This window comes from Tenebrio molitor, chromosome 5 (genome assembly GCF_963966145.1).
Source record: "Tenebrio molitor chromosome 5, icTenMoli1.1, whole genome shotgun sequence".
Lineage (NCBI taxonomy): Eukaryota > Metazoa > Arthropoda > Insecta > Coleoptera > Tenebrionidae > Tenebrio > Tenebrio molitor.
The window spans coordinates 11,598,111-11,622,317 of NC_091050.1; the positions used below are offsets into that span (position 1 = coordinate 11,598,111).

General features: G+C 36.9%; 1 protein-coding gene across 2 annotated transcripts in view; it reads left to right on the plus strand.

Moving 5' to 3' along the window:
• The first annotated feature begins 358 nt into the window (after positions 1-358).
• Positions 359-24,207, plus strand: part of LOC138130700 (protein Wnt-6-like) — a 32,381-nt gene continuing 8,532 nt past the window's right edge. Inside the window, exon 1 of one of the 2 annotated variants that reach the window (XM_069047327.1) lies at positions 359-425. In XM_069047327.1, the coding sequence (XP_068903428.1) occupies positions 391-425 (35 nt within the window). In that variant the 5' untranslated portion in view covers positions 359-390. Of the gene's footprint in view, positions 426-9,294; positions 9,453-24,207 lie in introns of those variants that run through there. The other variant, XM_069047326.1, reaches the window with a different exon arrangement.

The window sequence follows — 24,207 nt, forward strand, 5'->3', positions numbered from 1 at the left end:
AACTACCATTATTTCCTGTTTACTCATCTCGACTACTTTTTCTTGTTGTTGTTGCGTTGCTTTTCTCTCCATTCGATACCCGAGAAAATGAAAACTATCGGGACCAATTTATCATATAGTTTGGCAAACTTCCACCGAATCTATTTATTATATCTGTTTATTTTAAAAACGTCTAATGTTTCAGTTTCCGAAATTATAATTTATTTTCGCAGTTGACGAGTTTAAATCTTTGGCAATCAATTATAAAATCGAATAAAATTAATCGGGGAGCGCTTTCGACGCTTCTAAAAATACATTCCAGCACCGGTCCTCGCCTTTTAATTTTCTTTTGTTCCAGGTGAAGAAGAATAAGAGACGCTCACGTTTCGAGTTCGGGGGAGTTGGAAGAAGATGAAGTTGGGGACCTTGGGGCGACGGAACGGAAGGTAAATCAGCGATCGACGGGCTAATTATCGACTCGCGAGCAGAATCCTGTGGTCCGCTCTCTGAAAAAAGCCGGATCTCGTCCTTGCAAAAACAAGGCTCGATGACTGATCCAGTCTGGTTTCGTTTATGTTTTTGCACAAATAAACAGAAAGTACCCCGTAATTGTTTTGGTCCGGGATCCGTTAACTCTCTCCGTATTTATTTTGTTTGATATTTAAGTCGCAGTTTTGAAAAACTGGAAGGGACCCTGCTAACTCTCTAACACTACGCAGGACTTTGACGTGCTCGCCTCATAAACAAAACATTAAAAATCTTCCCCGGTTATGAAATTATGAAATGATTTATCGACATGTTACTGTTCCGTCATTAACACCTCGTTCGCGAAATGTTTACGCGGCCGTTATTTTCGGAAATTTTGATCGATTTATTTTGATAGAGCCGCCGGGGGCGATCCGGTGGCGGCGGTTAGATAACGTCGGGGGGAATAAATTGTGAATTTAATTTGACAGATATAGTGTGATTCTTTAGCTGCGTTAATATACAAATCTTACGATTGCCGGCGGAGCATAAACATGAACAATTCTTAAATAAACATTACGAGATTTTCGAAAGATTTATTTCGCCGTTTATTTACATATTTTTGCTTTATTTACGCGTTTTCGCCACCGGACCGAGCGAATCTCATTTTTACGACGGCACAGCTTAATAAATCCTCAAGACGGTGGTGCGTGACTCGCAATAGTGTCACTCCATTAATAGGTGTCGCATTAATTGTTGTCGTCTTCAATTGAAGACCACAGCAGCGACAACGACGCGAATAAATCCGACGATCGCGTCCTCCCGATAAATTCGTCACCGCCATTAGATAATTAATAACAATCGAGCAACGCGGCGAGCCACCGCGCTCAAACAAAATCGCATCGCGGGGATAAATAAGGCCTCCTGTCAATTATTTTACAATATAATCAGCACTAAAGTACGGAGCACAATCGGCAAGAATTATAATTGTATACAGGCGTATCTTCGCCTACCGTAATTTCTGATAAGGCAACATTTTTAAAATAACCGAAACGAGTTCTCGAACAGATCCCCGGCCGACTGAGATATTTATGATTACATTTGTAGCCGTTCACTTGTTTCACTATGTGAGGAGAATCGAGAATGTGGTATTGTCAGTCAGATTCGCTAAAAGCCTGCGACCGGGCCACGCCAGGAAAAACTCTCCACTTTGATCGTTATCTCGGATGCCGCTCTCGCAGATGAGAGGGAGCGGCGGGGGCGCACCCGGAACCCGGAGCCTGCGGCGGGACGCGACGAGCGGCGACGCTCCGGGAAGCACGCGAAAAATTCCCACATATGCAACGTGTCCCACGATCCAGTGTGGGCATCTCGTTTATTATTTGAGTCGGTTAAATGGAGTTATTTGCGTAAAATTTAATGGAAATTCCACTTGTGTCAATTTATTTTGATAATGTTTATCGTTCGCCGAGGCAGTACGGGAAGATTGCGTCTTTTACTTTTGATGGCCGCAATTTAGATTGCTTTTACATTTTGTGCCAGCACTTTTTTCTGCTTTTTGCGATTAACGAACAAGAAAAGTTGCAGATTAAGAGGTGCATTTGGGAAGTTCGCACGACTTTGTCTTGCAATATCGGGGAAGGTTACATTTACGTAATGATACCGTTTGGGTTAGCTTTTTTATTTTCTCTTAGGTCGTTAAGAGGTTGGGAACGAGTCGCTATCGTTCGATATTTTTAGATACTTTTAGTTCTAGGACCATCTTGTTCAATTTCTCAATAAATTTGAATGATCTCCGCATGTTTCATTTTGAGCTAAATAATATATGTACCCAAAAATAAAAAATATATACCCTGTTCACATACCCAAGATCCGTCATCTCTTGACTTGTTGATGTTAGTGAAACAATAAACATCCCTATAATCCTACATAACCGACGTCGATACAAGTTGGCAGAAGACAGAAATTTGCTTGTCAAAAATAGTTATTTACAGTAAGAGTGAGGAAGACAAAGCTTTCGTTCACGCGAATTCACGATGAACGAAAGCGGCCTTAACCTCGAGTGCTGTATTCGATTTTTGTTCTGTTCTGTAACGTCAACAAAGTGGTTGTGTACACGTTGTGGAAATTGTAAAAATGGATAATGAAGAGTTATAATATGTTCCTGATGGTGTCCTGGAAGAGGCAATTGCTGCGAATTACCAAATGTTGGCTAAAAAAATCAAAATTAGGTTATCAGAAAGAATTGGAAAAATTTACGAGCGAATGAAAACCAGTGAGCGAAAGTGAAGTGAACGAAAGAGAAACCTCAGGCAATAGTAACAATGGATGGATACACTCACTTTCTACGGAGGTATTGAACAAATTATGAATCTTCTTAAAACGGCATGTGGAAACATTGAAAAAATTAACCCAACTTTTTATTTTTCTCTAGGTACTTACATCAAAATTTCTCAGCGTTGCCACATTAATTTTTAAGCTAAATTGCGGTGCTGATATGTGAATACGCTTAATTTTAGTTTTTATAATATTAAAAAAAAACATAACAAGTCGATCGTATTTGCAGGAAATATTGTTGTTTCATGATGGTTTCCATACATCAACTACATTGTAATTTTTATTTAGAAATTAAACAGCCTCATTAGTCCTAACAAATTTTAATAGGGGAATAAAATACAATTAGAAAATACAATGGATGAAATTAAATAACCATTAAATACGAAATAGTGAAATAAATCAAAAAGTACTACCATGATCAAAGTACTTGCTTGTTTGTTTTTGTTTTGCAGAAAAATTAATTATTTCATTTGACTATTTTGTTAAGAGGAATTTCTGAACAAAGAATTTTAAAAGCTACTTTTTTTCAATTCAAAAATCTCAAAGCAAAAGACAGCGACTAAACAATATGACATGTCAGAAACTCACAAAAAACAAGCGTAATGATAAGAGTTACATAAAGAAACTATCGGGTGTTCATTTAAATTTCCGGTTGGCGTTGAAGAGTTGATTGTGAATGCACCGCTCGTGTAAAAACGTAAGATTTAAAGAGCTGATCCGTTTACCTGTAGTCCGTTCACAATCGACTCTTCAACGCCAACTTTGATCGGAAATTTAAATGAACACCCGATACGTTCCCACTGAATGGTTATTAAAATAAGCCAAGATTTTCTTTTTGGATGACAGAACCTATTTGGGGACAAATCTAACCGACATTTTTGGCAAAAAGTACCAACTTTTTGTTGATAGATCGGCTTCAATACCTGAAAAAAACTTGAGAAGAAAAAAATACATATGATGTATTGAACAAGTGACTAAAGATTTTTAGTCTCTTTATTTTTTAAAGGAAAATCAACAGGAAACATACGTAAAAGAAGTCATTAAAATGAACTAGATTTTTTTGTCTTTGAGCTGGAGTCCTCCTTGGCCAAATCTTAATTAAGAGCTTCATAGTTTTAACTTAATTAATTTTTTTATTTTAAAAGAATAAAATGTACTCATTAAGCAAGAGTTCCTTTGCATGAGTTTAGAAATCATCTGTTAGAAAAGTTACGACGGACAAACAAAAAAATCAAGTGGAATAAAGTGTGATAAAAAATACCTGAACTTCGAATGTATCTCAATATGCATTTATGTATTGAGTAGATACCGTTGGATTTGTATCAAACCAAGAATCAAACTCATTCATTTTGATATTGATAATGGTTTTTGTAATTTGGTGTTGCTTACTCCAGTGATCTTTAAATTGGAATTTTGAAGAGCAGTGCCGCTGCAGGATAGGTATTTCAGACCAATAAAGACGACAGTAACACTTCAACTACTCCGAGTCTGAACCTGTGTTTTGCGTGGTTCATCAAAGAAGATGGTGAAAGGAGTCAACTGGCGATTGTGTTAGAAGACTTGCAGAAGAAGTATAAATATCATATTAGTATTTCCACAACATTTTGGACAACACCCTCGTTTCCCATCCACCATACTCACCTGACTTGGTCCCATATGATGAACTTGTCGAGAAGGCGCCGTTTTCAAACGTTTGAAGAAATAAAAAAGAAAAGTGCTTGCGCAGACACAAACTATCTCGCAAGTTTTTGTTGCTAGTTGATAACACTTTCTTACGTTTTACGTTCACACCTTACGTGACATTCTCTTCACTTTTTTATGACGATATTAAATGCTATTTATTTAGAAACTGGATGTCGCGTAAACACAACGGTGATCAGAAATGGATTTTAACGTACATGTGCTTCTTCAGCATCTTCCTACTTGTCACCTTGTAAATCTCTTGTTCTACTCTCTCCCAGTCAGAGGCGTTAGATACACGACGCGTCTATTTATAAATTTTATTATCCTTTATGATTTTTAACTCTCAATTGTATTTTTTCCGTGTATTCCATCGCGTCCCATTTGGAATCGCTCCAAGACCGCATCCCACTTGTGCCATTCCATTCACTTATTATTTACGACAAATGCGACGACATGTTTTTCTAATCCGATATCGCCAATTTGTAAATCCATAAATCCGTCCGCTTCGATCCCGATTTGGCCCCCCAAAGCCGCCCATCCGGGACGAGGCGATCGCGAACCTGCTCCGCATTCTAAGGGAGGTTGCCTACCAAACCCGTGACCCGCGTTCTGGTCTGATAAAACCTTATAATTATTTATGATATGTTGATTCGCAGTCTATGAAACGAAAATCCAGACGTCTGAATAATTCATCGGAACCAAACCAGAACTCCTCTATTAATTAGCGACTTCGGTACCAGAAATGTTCGACTCGGCGAGGATCATGCATCCCCGTTTCGCCGAATAAAAATTTACTGAATATTCAGCGAACGGTAATTACCCATTCAGGACAGACTTATGTGACAGTACATGAATTGCATAATTATGCATTGAAAGAATACGTATTTCAACGCTATAGTTTTAGTTGGCGACAGGCATGCCGGCATAAATATCCTTGCGCTGATTTAATGCCGCATAATGGTGAGTGCGTGCCTGTGCGTATTGCTCATGCTACTCGCTTCCAGATTAATGCAACATTCGAATATAATTCACTCTTTGAATAAATAATATCGCTGGCGACGTGGGACCCACCAGATCCTCAGGACTGCGGATCCCACTTGCTCTTCGCTTTTGTTAATTGTTGCCCAAGAGTTTTCTCCTGCTCGCGGCAAAATACTCCAAAGTCTTTGATTGTCATTTTTATGCCTGCTTGTCTTTGTTATTAGTTAATTTTGGAGGGAAGCGTTTCAGGTGGATTTCCCGTTTCCTGCGCCGCGATGACACCTTTGTTGGCGACGGCGGTCCGAGCACAATGGCTGGAATCGCCCCATGAAAGGAGCGAGGAGTTCTGGAAAAAGCTGGAGATAAATAACCGTCCTTTTTGTGCTGTCCCGGGACGTGGTGCTGGCAATTGAAACCACCACGTACTTGCAATTCACGTCGAGGTGAAGACAGTTAATGGAGGAGCATTCAACATTGTCTCCGAACCGTCCCACAAATCAGTCGGACTGCCCATTAGGATGCTGATATCGTGATAGATTATCAGAGCGAGAGCTATATGTAAATCTCACAAGCGTATTGATGTATCTGTCGCAATACGTCCCGGGAATTTGTCAGGCATGTCTGAGATGAATGCAGATCAAGAGCCGGACTCATTAGTACAATTCACCACGAGATACGACCATTTCTGGTCGTCGCGATAGAGGGAATTCGCGGTGACTCACGCGAAATTGAGCTATCGCGCCTCCAAAATAGCACTTATCGGTGACGAGTGGGCCGCCGAGAATAGGAGAGCGAAAGAGTTTTTGTGTGGATCTGGGGCAGTGGAGTGTGCGAAAGCACCACCTGACGAGGCGGTGCCTCTGGAATCTGTTAGAAGAGGTATCGGTTTAAGAAACACCTGGATTAGCAGCTGGCGCACTTCCTCCCGGCTCGTCCGAATCGGTGCCCTCGAAGATTAAGATAAAACGGCATCACTGCCGGGATTACGCACCCGCTTTGTCGCACCCCGACGGGTCGGACCCAACAAAAGGCGAGATGTCCAAGATGGCCGCATGAATAATTCATGGGAATTAAAATCCGCAATTAAGCCAAAACAAATTGCGGTAATTACCGTTTAAAATGTTTGCCGGACGATTCCGGGTTTTTGCCGTGTCGAAATGGAAACGAGCCACGGGTTTCTTTCCCAAGGTGCACCGAAAAGAAAGGCTTGGGAACAAGACAAGTATTCAGTGATTGTGAATTCCTCGGTAGCAAGACCTGACGGTTCAGACAGTCGCATTTTGCTGTCAGTCGACAAAAAAACAACCCGGGTATTTTATTTTCCTGCCAAGGTTAATTCAGAGCATCTCCAAGTAAAATAATAGTGTATCTTACGTACTATCTGAGACGGTGCGGATTTCAGAAGGATTTAATGGTGGCGTACAATTGACGTTAAGAATGTACGGCCCGCTGCTCGCAGGATGCAAACCGAAGCGCATCTTCTTAAAGAAGATGTACCCGCATCAGCTAAATATCCAAACCTATTCCTAATTGATCAGACGCACAAGTTGCAAAAATTATCACTGGGATTCATCCGTCTCCCGCTGCATGATTGTGCAACGACTGCGCAATTAATTGTTAATGAGGTAATAATCAAAGGAAAGATTTTTAAGCACGATTCTTCGATGCCGCAACTTTGTGCCGTTTACACTTCTGAACAAGTTGTTGATGAATTTGAGGTTAGCTGTCATCGTGTCAGCTTATGATGTAACAAGATTAAAAACAAATGTGTTTATTCTAATTCCTGCAAGAGAAACTGAACCGCAATCAATTTTGGACAGAAGCATTAACTGCATTTTATCAATTTTTGACACGTCTAAAATTTGAGGTTATGTCAAGTTTTCTTTTCAGTAAGGCTCAAAAAATCATCATTTCCCCTCGATGAAACGTTTTAATTGGAAATATCTGTTCTGTGTTCAGGTGTACATTAACTGTGATTGATGAATCTGACACAAATTTTATTGCTTTCTGATTTATTAATTTGCAAGCATTGCGCTACTTGTTTTTGTCGTGCATTTGCAAAATGGGAATGGAAAAAAGGAATATATAAAATAAATAAGCAGGTATGACAGTGGATGACAACTGCCACTCCTCTGGAGCCGATTAACACACGTAACTTGCATGATATATGTTAATTTACTTATTTCATACCATTAGTGTCATGGTAGCTCGCTTAATTTAACACGTAACAACAATGGGAACGTATGTAATGTGTGTGCGCGTACATAATTCATAATAAAGTTGAAGTAGGTAACTCTGCAAAATTTTTTATTAACGTGATGGTCTCACACACAGAGTTGCCAAAAAATCACGAGGGTCTGTGCGTCGTTGTCGTCGAATTTTGACAACCAGAAGGTAGAAAATCGATAACGTTCGTTGTTTAAACAGTCTCGAACGTATTGATAAACAAATGGGAGTTGTGTAATTTGTAGGTTTCCTCTGAAGTTATACATACTTACGGGTCACCAGTATCATGTTTTCCGGAATATAAAAGCACATTTTTTCGCCTGTGTTAACGTCTCTCGTTTTATTGCTTGTTGTTATTTTATGTCGTATAAATCCAGGTTTATTACACGCTTTTTGTAACCACCACGCCAGCTAGTGCTAAACAATTAATTTTGCTTCTAGTGTCAATAATAATATCACTGTCATAAAACTGTGTAACTAAAGGTTGTAACATAACATGTCTCACCTTGTTCAGCTTAAGATTGACTCCACTACAGATAACGTTTATTAATGATGCCGTATGCTGCTACCAAGGAAAGGTTGTCCGTTACACGAGAAAGAAATCTGATCAAAAGTTTCCTCAAAAAGAAAAGAAGGCTTTTCAATTTCGTAGATGATGAAAATGTTGTTAACAATAATTTAGCTTCTTATTATTTTACGTATATATGCTTTTACGATCAGCGAAAGAAAACTAAACGAGGCGAGCTCACTACATCGCGATATATTCGGTACATATTTATCGATACTGCTCTGCTCCCTGACATCACATTTATATGAAATTAAATGCAAAACACAACTAAAAATGTTCTCTTTCTATCAATCTTTGTTTGAAGAAAATCGATCCATTAGTTTTTGAGTCAAGTGGATTCAAACAAACATCCAGACAGACAAATTTTCTAAAAACTGCAAAAAAAATCGCAAAACAACCTAAAAAGGTAAAAAAAATGACGTCATTTCTACCACATTAACCAAGTAACAACATCCAAGTAGTAAAATCTACGAAATACCCTACATTTCTTTTGTTCAATATGCTACAAAAATTAGTACGAGGAAGATTGGTTTGGAGAACGTTTAGAAATAACTCTTTAATAAAAATCTTCAGAATCTAAGAGTCTTTTATACAATGTGGATTGAACCATTACTTAAAAATAATAAATATGCTTGGTAAACCTTAGATATGGCAACATTGCAAGTTTAAAAATTTTGAAAAAAATTGGTAAAAGCTCTATCAAACTTGTTATTTTTATTTAAATTCTAAATCTTTTACAGCACTTTTCAAAATAAGTATTGTCGATGCTGGAATAAATTTTGGAGGGTCCAAGAGATCTACAATTTTTTTCCCCCCAATTTCGAATTTTTTCTCGGGACAAAATTCCGTCCCCGCATCAATTGCATTCTTCTATTTGAACCCGTCGAGCCTTTTTCCCCCCTTCTCGTCTAGCCTCCTCGTCGCCGTGCTCGTCGTGGATCCCCAGCTGTCCGTCGTCGGCGTCGTTTTAAAAAATTTCCGGGAACTCCTCCACCACCCCCGGGACGACATCTCCGACGTCTCTTGCGACGTCCTCGGTGTCTGGTTGCGCATGCGGCGGATTTTAACTCACCTGAGAGATTCCGCCGCTCAAGTTCGTATCCGCGATCGCGCCAGTCATGGGGCTCGCTTAGGTGAGTGAGCGCGTGGTCATGCACGCCGTGCTTGTGCCCGTTTACCTTCTGCTTGTCACCCCCATCACGTTGTCCTGGTGGTGAGTTTTTACCGTTTACGTTGTACCCGCTTGCGGGTGGGCCGTTCCGGGCGCCCTCCGGAGCGTCGCGGGTCCGCACCCGGAGCGTCCCGCCGCTGCCGACGAATTAATTTAGGCGGCGCGAATTGGCCGCATTATACCTAATTTGCATACATTATGCAAAATTGATAATCCACGGCATTCGAGCCTTCGGAGGCAATTAACCCGCAGGTTAATTAAGTTTTGATTTTTTAGTAATAAAATTGCTGGCTCTTCTTTGCACGTGATTTAATGTGTTGATTGTATCGGAGACCCACTCCCCGGCTTTTTTGCCAGCTCGAGGAATTTTCAGCGACTTTTTAATAACCGAACGCTCTTCTGATCACGTGGCGAGCTCTTTCAAGGAGGAATTCGCGGAGACGCTCCCAGCTTGTTTCCACCCGAAGACGTGAAAAATCACAAGATGCTACTCACTACTCGCATCCTTTGATTCTTCAGAGTGGGGCGTGTACACAACAGAAACTAGGATAAAAGTAAATAAATATTTATAATTTGTTGTGCCTGTTTACAACGAAAATATTTACGTCAAACAGATTGCACATTTAGCTTATTCGTGCTTAATTGGTTTCGGGTTTGGGGCACCGGAGTGGAGAATCCGGTCGGTGAGCTCCGGTTGTTCTCCTTTATTGTTTGAGAGATTTTGCTTAAACAAGTTATCAGAGCGAGCGTGTTTTCAGGCATTTTCTGAAAGTGGCTCAGATTAGGAATGTTTAGCTTGAAAACAGGTAGGCATAAACTAGCAGCAAAGGAGCAAACAAAGAGCTTAATCCCTTTTATCTTTACGGTGTTTGTCATTTCCACAAAGATCAACAGGATGTAATGCGTCCCGATGGTCTGGAGCATGCGTGCTCCCATCATATTGATGTATGAATAAATTTATTGCCATTACGCGTGTAATTAATACTGTTAATTACGTATAAATCAAGACTGGAAGCGCTCGCGCTAATAAAATAATTTATTTATTATTTATGCCGAACCAGTGTTCGTTTTAAAGGGAATTACGTTAATTAGAGTGAGTTATGGCTGCCCCGGGTGGTTGGGTTTTTGCCCGTTGACGTTTCAATCGCGTCGAATGTCACACTCGCTCCGGAGTTCTTTCCGGGATAATTACAGGGTCGCCCCGAAAAGGCGGGAGTTATGGAGCGCGTCGTGTGGTGGCAGCGACACCGCTTTATTACACGCTTTAATTTAGACGTTCGCCTATATCGGGTGGAAAATTCGGTCTGATTGACTTATTGCGGTCGCAGTGTGTGCTTTGTATTAATGCGATGAAACAAAATAACCGGAAAATAGACCTTTATGTGTTATTCTTGATTGCTTTATTCAGTTCTGTTCCTGCGGATTCGTTGACATGATTGAAAAATAAATAATTGCGCGCGATTCCGTTTTGATGGTTTAATGGAGACGTGGGTTTTATTGCAGCTTAACACAGCTTTTGTTTTCACCCTTTATTTCCTCCCAATCAATTTGTTGGAAATAAGAAATCGTTAGTGTCTAATGTTCGACGGGAGGGCAACGAGAAAGAAGAGGACGGAATGTGAAAAGTTATGCCTCGGTGGATGGTTCGACTAGCGCAGACTTGCAGAGCGTTCAGCCATTCTAATCCCATTGTTACATAAGGCTTATCATAAAATTCATTTTTTTTTACTCGGCGATAATGAGGTAATAATTTCTGAAATATTCTACCCAGATTAGATTCACATTCTCGACATTAGTCTTACACCAAAACCACAACAATTGTGTTTAGGAATGGCGTAAAAATTCCTTTCTTTCTTCCAGTCATCAAATATTCTCAATTAAATTCGATAATGGTTTCACCGGACGACACAGCTTTCAGAATCCATACCTTGAAGGTATCTCGAGATTATTTGTTTGTCAGTTTGCCACCGACGGTTGAAAGAAATCCGGCTGTTGTTTATGTCTGTTCATCTGTGAATGAAAGTGAAAGATTACGTTGTTAAAGAGAATTTCTTAGCACCTTCGGGTGGAGACGATGTTAATTGATAGACTACATTTTGAGATTTTAACTTCAATTATTTTAAAATTATTTTCATTTTAGTTCGGGCACTAATTTAATGACCTCACCGGTGCTGCATTTTGCGAAATTATTGTTTTTACTTAAAAAAAACTGAAAGTAATTTTGATTCTAACCTTTTTTTAATTGCGGAACGAATGGTAATGTGTTTCGACTTAATTTCCATCGGTGGAAAGCTCATTTATCCAGGATTGACACAGGACATTTAACATTACGTTATCTTATCAGTGTCGGCACTATAGGTACAAAAATATATCTAGATATGTACCCTAGTAGGTAGATGCAGAGTTGTAAATACATCTTCTCACATCTAATAAGTGTAAGTTTCAGAGTTACTACGCTGATTTTCATAAAAGTGGTATTACTAGTTATTTACAGTAAGGGTGAGGAAGGCAAAGCTTTCGTTCACGCGAATTCAAGTGAACGAAAGTGGCCTTACTCTGGAGTGCTGTATTTAGTTTTGTTCGATACCTTCTTAGAAAATGAGTTTGTAACTTTGTACTGAAAATTTTAAATAAAAATAAATCACATTTTTGGACGGATCTGTTGCTATGGAAAAAAATAAAATACAAAATAAACAAAGTTCTGTAACGTCAATAAAGTGGTTGTGTGCACGTTGTGGAAATTGCGAAAATGGATGATGAAGAGTTATATGTTCCTGACGATGTCTTGGAAGAGGGAACTACTGCGAGGTACCAAACGTTGCCTAAAAAATCAAAATTACGTTATCAGAAAGAATTGGAAAAAATTACGAGAGAATGAAAAGCAGTGAGTGAAAGACAGTGAGCAAAAGTGAAGTGAACGAAAGAGAAACATTCAACCACTGGTAACTATGGACACAGACTCACTTTCTAGGGACGTATCGAACAAACAATTTATTGTTTGTTTGTTTTTCGGAGTCTTTCATCATAACTTTTGCAAAAACGCACCGATTTGAATTTTTCTTTTTGCAAAATGTTTGTCTCAATAAAGTTTCTAGTTTCAGTGGTTTTGAAAATATATGTACATATAATAAATTTTGTGTAATTTTTTCATTGGCGATAACTTGAGCAACATTTGAATCTTTATTTATGAAAAATATTTTCCCAAGTGGGGACTCCAGATCTATTGATTTTGATGTCAATCAGATTAGTCTTTTGTGCAATTTTCTTTCGAACACGTTAACTTTTGCAAAAACGCATCGATTTGAATTTTTTTCGAAGTAAAATAACAACACTATTTTTTTTTATCGGATAATTTTTTCAATTTTACGAAAACTTTTTGCTTTGACAATTTTACGAGTTGAATTTGGGCATTTTTATTCTGGATAGGCCCGAGAGCTTTAGCTCGAATAAAAATGCTAAAATATCAACGAGTAAAATTGTCTGAAGCAAAAATGTTTAAGTGAATATTGGGAAATTTATCACATATATCCCAAGTGCAAATTTTTTTGTCGGAAAATTTTTTGCTAATAAACGAAAACATCCATAAATGAGGTCAGAAGACCAATTATTATCAAATAAGAGCACGAGACGAGGGCTTTTATTTGATAATAATTGGTCTTCTGACCGAATAATTTATGGGTGTTTGAGTTCATTAGCAAGAAATTTGCCGATATTAAAATTTTGCACGAGGGGTATACGGCTGATTATTTCCTGAATAGAGTGAAAACAAACGCATTATTTCCAATCCTTTTTATTCAAAATAATTTATTAAAAAAAAAAATCAGGTACCTACATTTTTTATCCGATTATTGCACAGTGTACATTTTAGAGAAATTTTATCGGGTTATTTTTTGTTTTCTCGTTTTGATTGGTCAATATTTGTCACGCAATTGGTTGCTAGACACATGAAAGAAATAATCAGATATAAAAATTTAGGTCGTGTTATTTTTGGCAAGATTAATTCCAGAATACAAACTTTAACGTTAGGTAATTATTTATTTATAATACACTCATTAAAAACACATTTATTAAAAACAATTTGAGAATGTAGCAAGAGCAGCATGCAATTTTAATCATTTTTGATTGGATGGAAGCAAGCGCCCTGATTGGTTGAACACGCACGTTTGATGTACGTGGGAATTAATGTTTGCAAAATTGTCGTCACAGTGAAGAAGTAAGGCCTTTTGATTTTGGTGCCAACCGAATTACTTACTTGTTTTAAATATGAGCCATTTTGCACTAATTTTGTATCTATAACAACATCATATCGTGTAAGGACTTTCTGCCAAAAACTACTAAGAATTCTTACATAAAAAATAAATTTGCGATATTTTGTATTCAGTGTATTTTTGTATTAGGTATATTTTTGAAAGGAAAAAAAATAGAAAGTTTAGAGTTGATTTTTATTAATAATAATGTACTTAACCACAAAGACTTTTTTCGAAAAAAAAACAGTTCCTGAAGGAGTCTATTCTTTTTGCTGCTTTGTTTTTGGTGCTAGAAGTTGGACAAAACTGCAAAAACATTTTTTTTTTTGTTTTTCCTGGCACTTTTGGACATATTCTAATATTTTCCAACATTGTTTTGACATAATTTTACTTAATGTTAACACAAAAAAATTTTATTCTAAAAATTCTCTTGGTGGTCAATGAGATTCATGTTTGGACTTTCTGGTAGCCACTCCAATACTAAGGTTTTATTGAATTAATTTAAAATAAAAAACTTGCAATTGAAAATGATTTAGGAAATTTTGTACGGTCAGATGTTTATAAATAGGTGGCACCAAAAATTTTTTGCAAAAATCTAGTTTCACAGTACACGCACAAGACGACACAAATAGTTCCGGAAAAGTCTAAAAAAACATTTAATGTGACAAACGAGCCAATAAATTACTTTTGCGTTAACCGTTGCATATCGTCGCAATAAATTCCTCCTTTGTTCGATTTACAAAATGTCGTTTTAATTTATATCTGTGCCGCCTTAATGGATCAAAGGGTATTTTGTAAAGGCTAAGGTGCACGAGCCAGGCATGAATGGCACCTGTTCGTGACGCGCCATAACAATACACCTACATCTACTTTAGTTGACATTTAATGATTCAACTTGATTGGCAATTAAGCGGCGCTTTGTTCAATAATGTCGTAACGTAGCCTCTTTAAACGACCCGAATGAACGAACGAACGAATTTATTCATCCCGTCTTTTCGTCTGGAAGTGGGAAATCTCATCCAGACTACATACGGCGGATGTACTGCCAACTTTACAACGTGCTAAAACGACAAAAGCTCTCCGCCACGGTCAATAAAATTCATTAGAAACAAACGTTCGCCCGCTATAATTCCGTTCTCTTGACTTGTTACAATAAATGAAAGCGCGCGAGCGAAACACGCAATATTCATAAATCTCGGGATTCTCCCGGGATAATAAATATGAAATACGGCCAATTTAGCGGGATAAAGCTGGCATACTTCATTCACTGCCGGATCGGGAACGGATTAATTATAGCACAGTAACTGGACTTAATGAACAGCCCGAAAGGTAAAAGGCTAATTCAGGTCTAATGTACAGTAAAAATAAAAAATATAAACAAATATTTAAACGAGGAACAAATATGTCATTATTTAATCTTTTGGGAACAAGTCTGAGATTTTTTAAAAGAATTTTTAACGTTAATCATGAAATATTGAATGGGCGGTCACCCATCCAAACACTGACCTCACCTTACGTTGCTTAGCTTTACTGATCCAATATTGATAGTGCTTCCATTAATGGGGTCGCAGTATTATTGTGATTATTATTATTTTGAATTTGAATCAATCATTTATTTTTAAATAAAAAACCAATAAAATCGTGCCCAATTAAATTTTATTATTTTTTTTTTTTTTGGGCAGGAAAAATCCACAAGAACCATTTTGCATTTAGCTGATGATATTCATAGACGTATTTATTTTATCTGGACAGTAGTCGCCTCATTCATCGGAGATTGTACAACTGTTCCGTTGTTTTTTTCGCAATTTCGAATCAATCTTTCATTGCGGTCGAAGCGATCTGAAAAACGCGCGCCCATTTCCTGAAATATATCGCCGAGACCGCAACCACGAGACGCGTGCTTGGACAGCTGGTCGGAACATGCACCGTAATGCGATATCCTTGACTCCGTTTTTATTTTCAGGAGGATCGTATCGATAAATCCTTAACTAATTCGACACTTTTCGGATATTGCTTACGATTTGGCAACCGAGACGTACACAAATGTGACAGGTAATGGGGAATTATTCGTTTGCTGACTTTGTGCAACGATAGTGTACCGTCGAACAGTGCGTGCCAATAATTTTGGCACCGAGACCAAATTATTGACATTTTTCGCGCAAGGTTTCGTAATTTGACGGGAGCCGGTGCTGGGCCAAGAGCTGCCATTTCATGCATAATCTCAAGGAAATATGAAAGAATGAGATGCAGTTCTTAAAAAAATATCGTCTTATATCGGGTGTTCATTTAAATGTATTATCAAAGTAGGCGTTGAAGAGTCGATTGTGAACGCACCACGGATTACGGGTCACGGATCAGCGGTTTAAAACTAACTTCACTTATTGGGTCGTTTGTGTTGTTACTATACAGAGTGACGAGTGGTGCGTTCACAATCGACTCTTCAACGCCAATTTTTAGGATAAATTTAAATGAACACCCGATATTTCTGAACCAAAATAACATTGGAAGGAGGTCTTCTGAGTATTGTCTTTCCGAAGGGATTAGGTAAAATTATTTCTTCTTTATATTAAAGGATTTAATGACAGTTTAGTAATTTCATCACAATAAGTTTCTTTTTCATGTAACATTGTCTTACAAATTAACTTACATATTCAGGGGTCCTATTAAAAATTATTTAAATTATTGAAGGGAAGCATCAAAAATTACCTTAAAATAAACTACAAAAAATTAACCAGATGCTGACGATATAAACTTGAATTAACAATGAAGAGTGGCATGACACACTCAAAGAGAAATGTATAAATACACAAATGCACAAAAGTGCAAGTGTGAGAAATACACATTACGTGATGTCCAGCCTAACTAACGGGCCTTCAATTAAATTTATATTTAGAGCAACCTATGGAAATTCAAGTGTTTGCAACATTTTTCCAGCGTAGAAAATGATACAACAAGAAACGTCTGACATTTTAACGAAATAAAATTAGGTTCTCCCTCCACCGAATATGACAATATGAAATTGGGAAAAAGCTTACTATGTAATCAGTGTAACTCCGGGGAATAATTGGTTACCTACAAAAATTACTTTACACTGTTAACAGAATTAGAATGTCGACTACGCCTACTCTAAATATATATTTATTTGAAGGCCCGATAGTTATCAGGTAAATCGGAGGAGCGCCTATGTACTTCTAGATTTGAACGTACTTTACGTGGATTTAACAAAAAAGTTACTATACAGTTGATTTCGAAAAATAAACTAATTTAACAATAAGATTTTTCTCTATTTTTTAATTAAAAAATTAAAAACAGGAAATTTTCCTGAAAATAATTTTTGAGCAAATCAAGAAAATAATTGTCATAAATTTAGAATATGTACCCATTAAAAATTTGTAATGGATTAATTTTTAATTTAATTTTAACATTAATAACATTATTTTATTTTTTTCAAAGAAATAAAATAACAATTAAGCTTGTTATAAGCGATTTCGTACCAAAAAAAAAGTTTCAACTGGTTCCCTTAATTCCAGCAGTTCTACTCATCTCAAAAACAGAAACGAATAAGTTTCTCAAAGAAAATGATTTGAAAGTCAAAGGAATGGGGGCATTTTGAAAATTAACCGTTGATTTTTTAGTTTTACTTTAAACAAACATTAGTAGGCCAAAAATTACCAAGAGATATTTTTTGACGTAATTCTGATACATGTTGACTGAAGTCACACACCGATCGGTTAAGTAGTTCTAGAAAAATTGTAGTAGCCATTTTAAAAAATAGTTTCAAGAAAAAAAAATAAAATTCGTCAATTTTGGAAAAATCCAAAGAGGGTTTTTTTCAAAATCCTTTTGATGAATCTGAAAAAAAAACGATTCTTTCAAATTTCCACACTAGAATATGACAATATGGCAACATTTTTGTTTGGAGAATCCATTTTGCCAGGAGAGTACAGGTGTTTCAAAATTGGCGAATTCCGAATTCAGAGTGTGGTAGGGAAGGGCCCAGTGGAGCTCGTAAATATTTAGAAAAAAAATTCAGACCAATGTATCTTTGTGGGGGGAGTCCCGATTTTTTTTTTTATTTTCCATATTTGGACTACTGAAGTGATCCCCTACAACGCTCTGAATTCGGAATTCGCGAATTTTGGGTACTCAGCGGCACAATTAACAGCCCACCCGTTTTAAATGACTGAATTTTGTCAAATATGTGTGCTTTATGAATCAAATTTTATGGACAAGGAAAAAGCATCAAAGGCAGTTTAATAATAAATCTATTGTATAAATGAGATAAATCAAATAAAAACTCAACTAAACCTTGATTTATTTGAAAATAGTTAATACAATTTTGGTGGGCGGTTAATTCTGCCGCTGCGTATAAAATATTATAGGAGTAACATTTAAGTAAATTAAAAAAAAGGTAATATGTACATAATATAAATTTGTGAAAATTACTTGAGACCATTTTATTTTAAATTTCTTTATTTTTTTAAAAAGGAACTTTAAACCTCTATCATAATATTCTTCAGGAATAACATAACAAATAATCTACCCACAACTACATTCCACAGAAAAAGTTAGAGTTTTGTTGACTCATTTTCCCGAACACTTTTGTTTTTGTCTTTAACAACAATCTGAAGATTGTTTTTTACATTTTAATTATGTTCATAGTTTTGATTTATTGTTGGCATTTTCATTTGACGTTTAGTTCTCGTTTTTATGAGATCTAATAATATCCTTAACTTTTTGTGCGCAGTGTAGTTTAAAAAAGCATAAGGATGACCGATGTTTCAAACATTCCGCATTAAGTAGGTGCAGCCTGCTTTAATTTATTTTTGTTTCATGTTATAAAACATTTTAGTATTTTTATAGACATGTTCCTATTAATAATCTGCATGATCAGATACGCTGCTTCACAAAATTAGAGTCCGTTTTATATAAAAATTGGTACAATGTATTGTCGCTTTATTAAAAAAAAAATCTTGAACTCGAAGAATGTTTATAGATTGTTGTTAACAGTTTAAATTTTAATTGATCGATTTTTGTTTAAAAAAAAAGTGGTGATTTATGACGATCGGGACCGGTGTGACCGAGAGCGTTGTTTCATAACTCTATTTGGGGCGAAAATGTTTAGATTCCGCTAAGCAGAGGAGGTAAATATTGCTGGTGTCAATATAGCTGTTGAACTCTCTAACGTTTTGATGTAAAAATTCAAAAGTAACATGTTAATTAACACCAACGTGCAAGTTAAAGGCTATTACAAGAACACACTCTTGGTGAATGACTATTTAGACAGCAATTTAGAAAGATCGTCGCGCTAAAAAGCGAGCTCGGCCAGATGCTCGTTTCAGTTCCAAATTTTCATTCCGGACGAAAACAACAATCCCGTCTAAATGCCTATTAAGTCGTGTTTTTAGATGTCCCCCACTAATTGAAAGTATCCACAAGAGACAATGCCCACGGCAAATATTTAAGTTGATTTAACTTTGTATTAGATAACACTTTTATTATTGGAATTCATGGTTCCGAGAAGAATAAGTAAGAATGGAACCAGACTTACGAAACGTTTTATCAAAATTTGATAAGGCCCTCTCACGGGAGAACAAACACTATAAATCACAAACACGTTTTTTGACGTTTCGTGTGGAAAGACAACAGATGGGTGAAAAGTGGGCACATATTTACCTTGAGCCCAGTTTAACACACAACTAAATCAAACCAAATATTTGGAACCATTTTCTGATACGTGTAAAGTTTAACGTATGTCCTGTCCAAACACGATCGCGACAAAAAGGCCGAAGCCGAAAGGACAATCTGATCTGCCTCCTGCGTCCCGTCTAACAAGTGGGTCATCTCTCTTCCTGGATTAATGGACTTCTTCTCCCCTAAGCCTAGTCTAACCGGTGCTACGTTGAACAGATCCACAGACTGAAGTGTGAGAAATCATCTGTTGACAGAGCGGAAATAACACAGAAACCGTCAGTGCAAGGTGAAATTTTATTTATTTTAACCTATCGTCTGTATTATTGTTATTGCCCCGATAAGTTGCCAAATTCATTTGTCTCGGGGGACGCGTCTGCCACCTAGATAGAGCCCCAACACGGGAATAATGCAATGACCCTTAAGTGCACCGATTCGCTTTGTTTATTAAATATGTCTCCGATTTGTATATCCACAATTCCCAAAACAGATTTTGATATGTTAAAGACAGCCCGACGAGAGATGGGGAATTTTCTATTAATAGTTGGGCTAAATTTGAAGATGGCACTCAGCAAATCGATATTTAGCCTTATACATAACCTATCCTTCACATTCAAGTTCTGTTACAGATTTCGTTTATTTTTAGACAGAAGAAAAAATAACAATGACTCATTTAATTCAAGAATACATATTTTCAACATTTCATTATCAAACAGTAGTAATTACACACCCAAAGAAACATCACGCGTATTCAACAATTTTGTCTGTCCGTTTTCCTCAACAAAATTCCAACAAAATGTCAATATCTACAGTACTTTTTTTAATTGTACTTGTGAGGCGAAATTTAGGAGTGTCAACAGTTATAATTATCAAATTTAGTGATGTAATTTTATCAAAATAGAATTAAGCAATTGTTTCAGGGTTATGCAATAAGAATGTTCTCTAATAGACGATAAATATATCAGATTTTACACATATTCTTCTATTTATGGAAAACAAAATATTTTTTTAGGATTGAGCTAAAAAAAATGGCATACAGATGGTATTTAGTTATTTGTACTCTTAATTTATAAATTATGAAAGGATTAGATAAAACAATGAAGTAACAATGAAAGGATAATACTCAGGTTCAGGAAATGTATAAAACAATTTAAATAACACTGCATCAACTACCTTTGTTGGTTTTTGCGAAGTGAGTTAATTTTAAAAGTCCAGGGCTTATGGGTGGTAATAGTTATTTACGATGTAAGTATCGTAATGTGTCATTTTACGGTACGATGCGAATATCGTACAACCTTTTGTCTACTGTGAATTATTATCGTAAGGAATGATTAGTAAATAAGAAAAAAATGTATTACACAAACTATTGTAGTAGGGTGGAGGCATTTTTTCAATTGCGTCACTGCGAATATATACGCAATAAATACAGAGTGAGAAAGTATTTCCTCATAGATCGAGATTGCAGCAAACGCAGCTGTTGCTACTTTTATACAAGAGAAATCAAGACAAATGTACATTTTACCGCACAAGGGTGGTAAAGAATGTCATGAAACATCAAGAAGCAAAAATATGTAAGTATCTACTGAGAAATTAAGGAAGTGTCTGCAATGGTTAACAATTGTGGAAGCAAGGAACTAATAGAAAAACTAAAAGAAATGCGGTTTTTGTATGGAAAAAGGAGAAAGAAAGGATCTAAGAAAATACATTAGAAAAGAGATAAGACAAAGAAATTAAGAGACTCGATGAACAAGGTGTGTGGTCTGTTAAGTCATTTGGTACAAAAACGCAAAAAACACAAAATGACAATGAAAAAGATTTCAAAAAGAACTGAATGACAGAACTAGTATAAATTATTTTTCATTTGGGAAGGGAGCAAGACAAACGTGCCCACCAAGTCGGAATATTTTTTCTGGCCATATAAAATCCTTAAAAAGGCTCTAGTGAAATGATCGCCATAGGACCTCAAAACATGCGGGTGAAAAAGTACCTAAATAAAGTCCAAAAAAATCAAAAGAATAATACAGGGTCGGGCATCATATACGCGCACGCGGGAAATCGCGACTTTTAGTTAAATAAATTATCGAAATTTTTCACACTTACCTGGGTATTGGTAAGGTACATTTCATAATTTTTTGATATTTTTTTCCCTACAAACAAAACCAAAAAAAAAGTAAATTTTACCAAAAAGTCAAATTCTGATTTTTATACTAACATGATACTAACCTACCTAGATTCACTCCCTATAATTATTTACGAAATCAGCGGAAAAAAAACAATAAAATTTTGAATTAAACGCAATTTTACATTTTAACTTTGAAAATCATTTTTATTTATGACCTGCTACTGTGCTGTTGTAAATTTAGGTGACAATGGGAATTGTCAATTTTATGGCAAAGCTGTAAATAAGAGGCTCAAAACGGTCGGCTTGTAGTGAATGATCCTTTTGTTGGCAAATTATACCATTTGGGCCATAAATCACGCGTCTGGTTTGCGTTTAAATAAAAAAGCGAATTATTTAGCTAACTAAGGCAAAATTTGTAATTGTGCCACCAGGTTGATGCGCTAGCAGGTACAGATTCATTTAGTGCAAAAACTTTATAGGTACTAGGTAAATTTTAACAGTTAATTTCAGAAAACTAATAAAACTATTACGACCTTATTTATTAAGAAAAAAAAAAATGAAAATATTCTCAAATATACCTCATCAATAATTATGTATGTTGTAAAATTTCGACAATTTTATTTAATTAGAAGTCGCGACCCTGTACATGAAAAAAACGGATAAAAAAAGAATGAAAGTGTAGGAGAAGAGAGAATTGAAGAATTTAAAATTCTGAAATATTTTGGAAAATTGAGGGATATCAAGAACAAATAGACTTGGAAGCAGAATAAATGAAGCAATCAAGGTCGATGTTTTGGTTGAAGGGTTATAAGAGGAATATGTAACAGATTAATGCAGCGAAGAAACAGCTGTGCTATTGGGAAAAGTAGGAGTATTCTTTAAAATAAGAGTAGATAACACTAAAACTCTTTGAAAGGAGACGAGTTAGAACTGTTAGAAGCTGATATTCCTGAGAATAAGCGAATAAAATGCAACCATTTAAAAAATGTAAAAAAAATGAATAAAAAGAAGGCTGAGTAAATTTTATCAGACAAGTGTCTGTAGAATGTGGAGAAATATATTTTTTTTGAATAGTAAGGTAACATAAAATATAAGAAATTATAGTAACCAAAGAAAAATGGAGAAAACCAGAAGTAGGTACTAAATACCTACACCTACTAAGATAAGTATTACATATTATAACAGAAATTCCTTCTGCAACGATATACCTTTCATCCGTCTGTTGGATAAAATAAAGTTGTTTTGCTATTTTGGTCTCAAGATTATTTCGTTGAACTCCGCGTGTTAACAAAATTTCGGTAACAGAACAGCGCAACGCCAGATAAAAACACTTAGAAAAATGTATCCAATTTGTTGAGCAACCTTGCGCAGATGCCCGCCAACCGAAAGTTTAATTGACATTTGATTTATACCCACCCACCCGTCCGATCCTCGAGAAGCATTCTGAAATTTTATCGACATTTCAGCGAATACTCTCATGTTTATTTTAATTTACAGATCGTTACTACGTGTTACACAAAAATCATCTTTTTTGCAGCATTTTTCCCGCAACATCCTCCACAAATAAATAAAATATCTAAGTCGAGGTATTTGCATAACGACCTGTTGATTGTAAATGTGTTTAAACAGTGTTCTCTTGTAACGCATTAACATTTTTAATTTTAGATCAGTATCTGGGATTAACCGAATTAAGCTAATTAATTTTAATTGGCTATCGGCAATAAAAAGTTATTGCCGTACTCACGTCGTTCACGCGTCCCGCACAAATCACTCCGGGGTGCCAGGGCCGGCTCCGGGCCCGCCGCCGCAATTTAATTTATATTTCCAATTGACGCGAATTATGATGTCTCACGGTTTATCGGATTCGATTTCGTTTGGGGGCGTTGCGGGTCGCCGGCGGCCCCGGTGCCGCCGTCATTGGCCCATCACGGCCGCCGTCGATCGCTTATCAATACCGGCGCTCCGGATCGCGTGTCCTTGGCCGAGGTGTGAGGTATTGATATCGGTCGTCCTCTCCAATCAGGCCGCACGGGACGTCCCCCGGGTACCCATTGGTCGTCGGCGACTGCTGCAAGAGCATGTGTACCCTCTGTCCAGGCCGGTATTTCACCGACCTTGCCGTCACCATCTATGGCAGCTCCTCTTTCGCTTGACGTCACCATTCTAACGGCCGTTTCTCAGGTAGCAGCGAATCTCTATGATTGAGGCATGTTACGTTTCTAAATTCAGAGTTAATGAGTCCATTAACTAATCATGGCGTTTGAGCATTAAACCCACTGTTTATAAACAGGAGTCAAGTAGACCTGGGCATGCTTTATTCGCACCATCACCTGTGCTCAGACGAAAATAAACTGTACCCAATCTGTTGATGTCTTTTTCCATAAACATTGCCATCATTGCGGTCTACCTTTAGACGGCTGTTTACGGGAAAGTGGCCACTCGGGAGGACTTCCATCGCCATCTCACTCCAAATTTGGACTTTACGTCGTTACGAAAAAATTTACATTGTCTCGTGGGGGTCATCTCGGAGCTGGGTTCGTCATGCCGGAGTGATCAACGCGATCTGTTTATTTTTACAAGGACCGGTGAAATCATGGTTTAAATGAACTTCACTTAACAGTTACTCCACTTTTTCAGACATTTGACGTGAAAGCGTTTACGTTTGTCTCTTTTCACAATTTACAAAGATCTCGGAAAATATTTTCATGAAGGTTTAACCAAAACTTGAAGGGTCACC